General features: G+C 41.0%; 1 protein-coding gene across 1 annotated transcript in view; it reads right to left on the bottom strand.

Annotated features, from left to right (window-relative positions):
* LOC117106367 (uncharacterized protein K02A2.6-like) overlaps positions 1-1,581 on the bottom strand; it is a 2,427-nt gene extending 846 nt beyond the window's left edge. Inside the window, exon 1 of the mRNA XM_033247743.1 lies at positions 1,269-1,581. Coding sequence (XP_033103634.1) covers positions 1,269-1,581 — 313 coding nt within the window. The remainder of the gene's footprint in view (positions 1-1,268) is intronic.
* Positions 1,582-2,202: the final 621 nt, after the last annotated feature.

The raw sequence follows: 2,202 nt of genomic DNA, 5'->3' as shown, positions 1-2,202 counted from the left end.
TAAACTGTTTGAAATAGGCATATACCACCAGTTTGCATTACTGCAAATTGCCTAGTAACAGTGAATTCAGTGAGAAACGTTCCCACACAAGTAGGTTCCCACGATCAGGAGAAGCATGAGAGAAGCAGACACAAGGTCAATCACATACAGTAGTCTTCTCTTTAAACGCCGCCAACTCAGGAATGTAGACGCTCCAGTGTCTGATCTGATTCTTTGAACGCCGCCTTCAGGAATGTAAACGCGCTGCTGCTCCGCAAGAAGGGAATAGCCGACTGCCTTGTTCAGCAATATAAACATGTGCCATAGTTTAACCATTTTAAAAACATAATAATATATATAATAATACAAACATGTATTAAATTCATATAGCCTACACAGTAAAACACAATGCCGTAGCATACGTTGTTGTGGCATCACGTGATCGCCACAACGAACTTCTTCAACTGCGGCTGATCCAAGTCAGTGTTTTTGCATGCTGTATTGTGCGGGCTGGGCAGGCACGTGGGAATTAGAAAGTTGGACAAAAGGTACTTGTTTTGATAGGTCAATTCGAACATCGCACAATATAATCTGGGTAGCAAGGTTACTGGCGATTGCTTTCTCTTCTATAAAACCTACAGGTAACGGTAGGGCTTAGCCTACTAAAATACAAGAAACATTGAGGTTTCCCCAACAAGAAAAATAATTAAATTTAGGCCTTTATTATAAACATTTCTTCGTAAACTGTCACCTAGCGTAGGCTAGCATTTTACTACCAGGCTACTACTATTATAAATATAGGCCTAGGCCTACATAGCCTAGGTACACGGTAGGGACACTGAACAAGTTTTGAAGTTGTTTAAATCACGATCAAATTCCAAATTTCGCTGAACGCGTTTAACATTTTGCCATTCACGAGCAGTCAGCCATATGAAAAGGGGAGGAGTTAACTTCCAAACGGAATAAACGGCTCGAACGACAAGCTTCCAAACGGCATTTCACAGACGCGTTTGGGAGCTTGTCATATAACAATAGTAAACGTGTTTGACCCGTTTCTGTCGTTGGGGATAATTTGTAGATCGCGCCTTTAATCATGTCGTAACTTCTGTGATAGCTTCAGCTTCTTGTGATTGTATAGTTGCAATGCTGTTAATATTCTACTTTGATCAAGTTCATTTTCTGCATGTCAGCACAACCTAGTAGCTCAGTAACATCACGATCAACAACTTGAAAACGAACTTTGTATTTTTGCACTGTTTTAGAATGTATCAGCTTTAAATCACACTCACCTAGTGGTCGCATTTTTGTTTTGTTGTAAGTCACGAGGGTGGTGTTTGAATTTTTAATTGACGTACCAGTGGGGACGCTGCTAACATGAAGTACATTACATGTTGCTCCAGAATCAAGTTGTAGTCGGATACGCTTGGATGTGTCCTTTATGATGAAGGATGCAACTATCTTATCTTGCTTAGTTGCGTGTGCACTGACTGTATGAACCATATTAATTTCGGAATCTTCAAAATCAGAGTTACCATCAGCATTAGCAACTGCAGTATGTAGATTATGTACTTTAAAGGAGTATGTTGTTGACGAGTACGCCATGTTTTATTTTGCATAGCCTTGTTGCGACATTGTGGAGCGAAATGATGCTTCCCGAAACATTTAGAACATACTTTGTTGTATGCTGGGCATTGACGAGGACCACATGCTCTACAGTTAGTAATCATTATGGTTTTATTAACCTGTGCGGAATGACGCATGCTAATTGCTCAGTGGCAGTTTGTGATACCTGTAAAGCAGCAGTAACCGACTTCAGGGTAATGTCCTGTTGTCTAAATAGCCTGGCTCTAGCAGCTGCATCTTTGGTTCCTATGACTACCATGTCTCTTATGAGCACATCATTTAACTCACCAAACTTGCATGGTTCAGCTAAAATTCGAAGCCTATGTAGATATCCTTCAGTAGACTCTGTCCAATTGCTAAGCCTTAAAAATTACATAGCGATAATAGACGACATTTCTTGCAGGTTGATTTCGTCAAGTTTTGAAAAGATTGTGGCTACGCTATTGAGCTCGGCATCGCTCTGCTTCAGCGAATCTAGCCTCTTACGCATGTCTAAACCCATTACTGTTTTCAAAGTGGCTGCCTGCACATTCTCGGGCTTCTCGGATAGACCGGTTGCTAAGCAGTAGTCGGTGAACTTGCTTTTGTACGTCTTCCAGT

This window comes from Anneissia japonica, unplaced genomic scaffold, assembly GCF_011630105.1.
Source record: "Anneissia japonica isolate Jap-2015-1 unplaced genomic scaffold, ASM1163010v1 scaffold288158_len382065_cov157, whole genome shotgun sequence".
Taxonomy (NCBI): domain Eukaryota; kingdom Metazoa; phylum Echinodermata; class Crinoidea; order Comatulida; family Comatulidae; genus Anneissia; species Anneissia japonica.
Note: the sequence above shows the minus strand (reverse complement) of the source record. Positions and strands in the feature narration are given on the sequence as shown.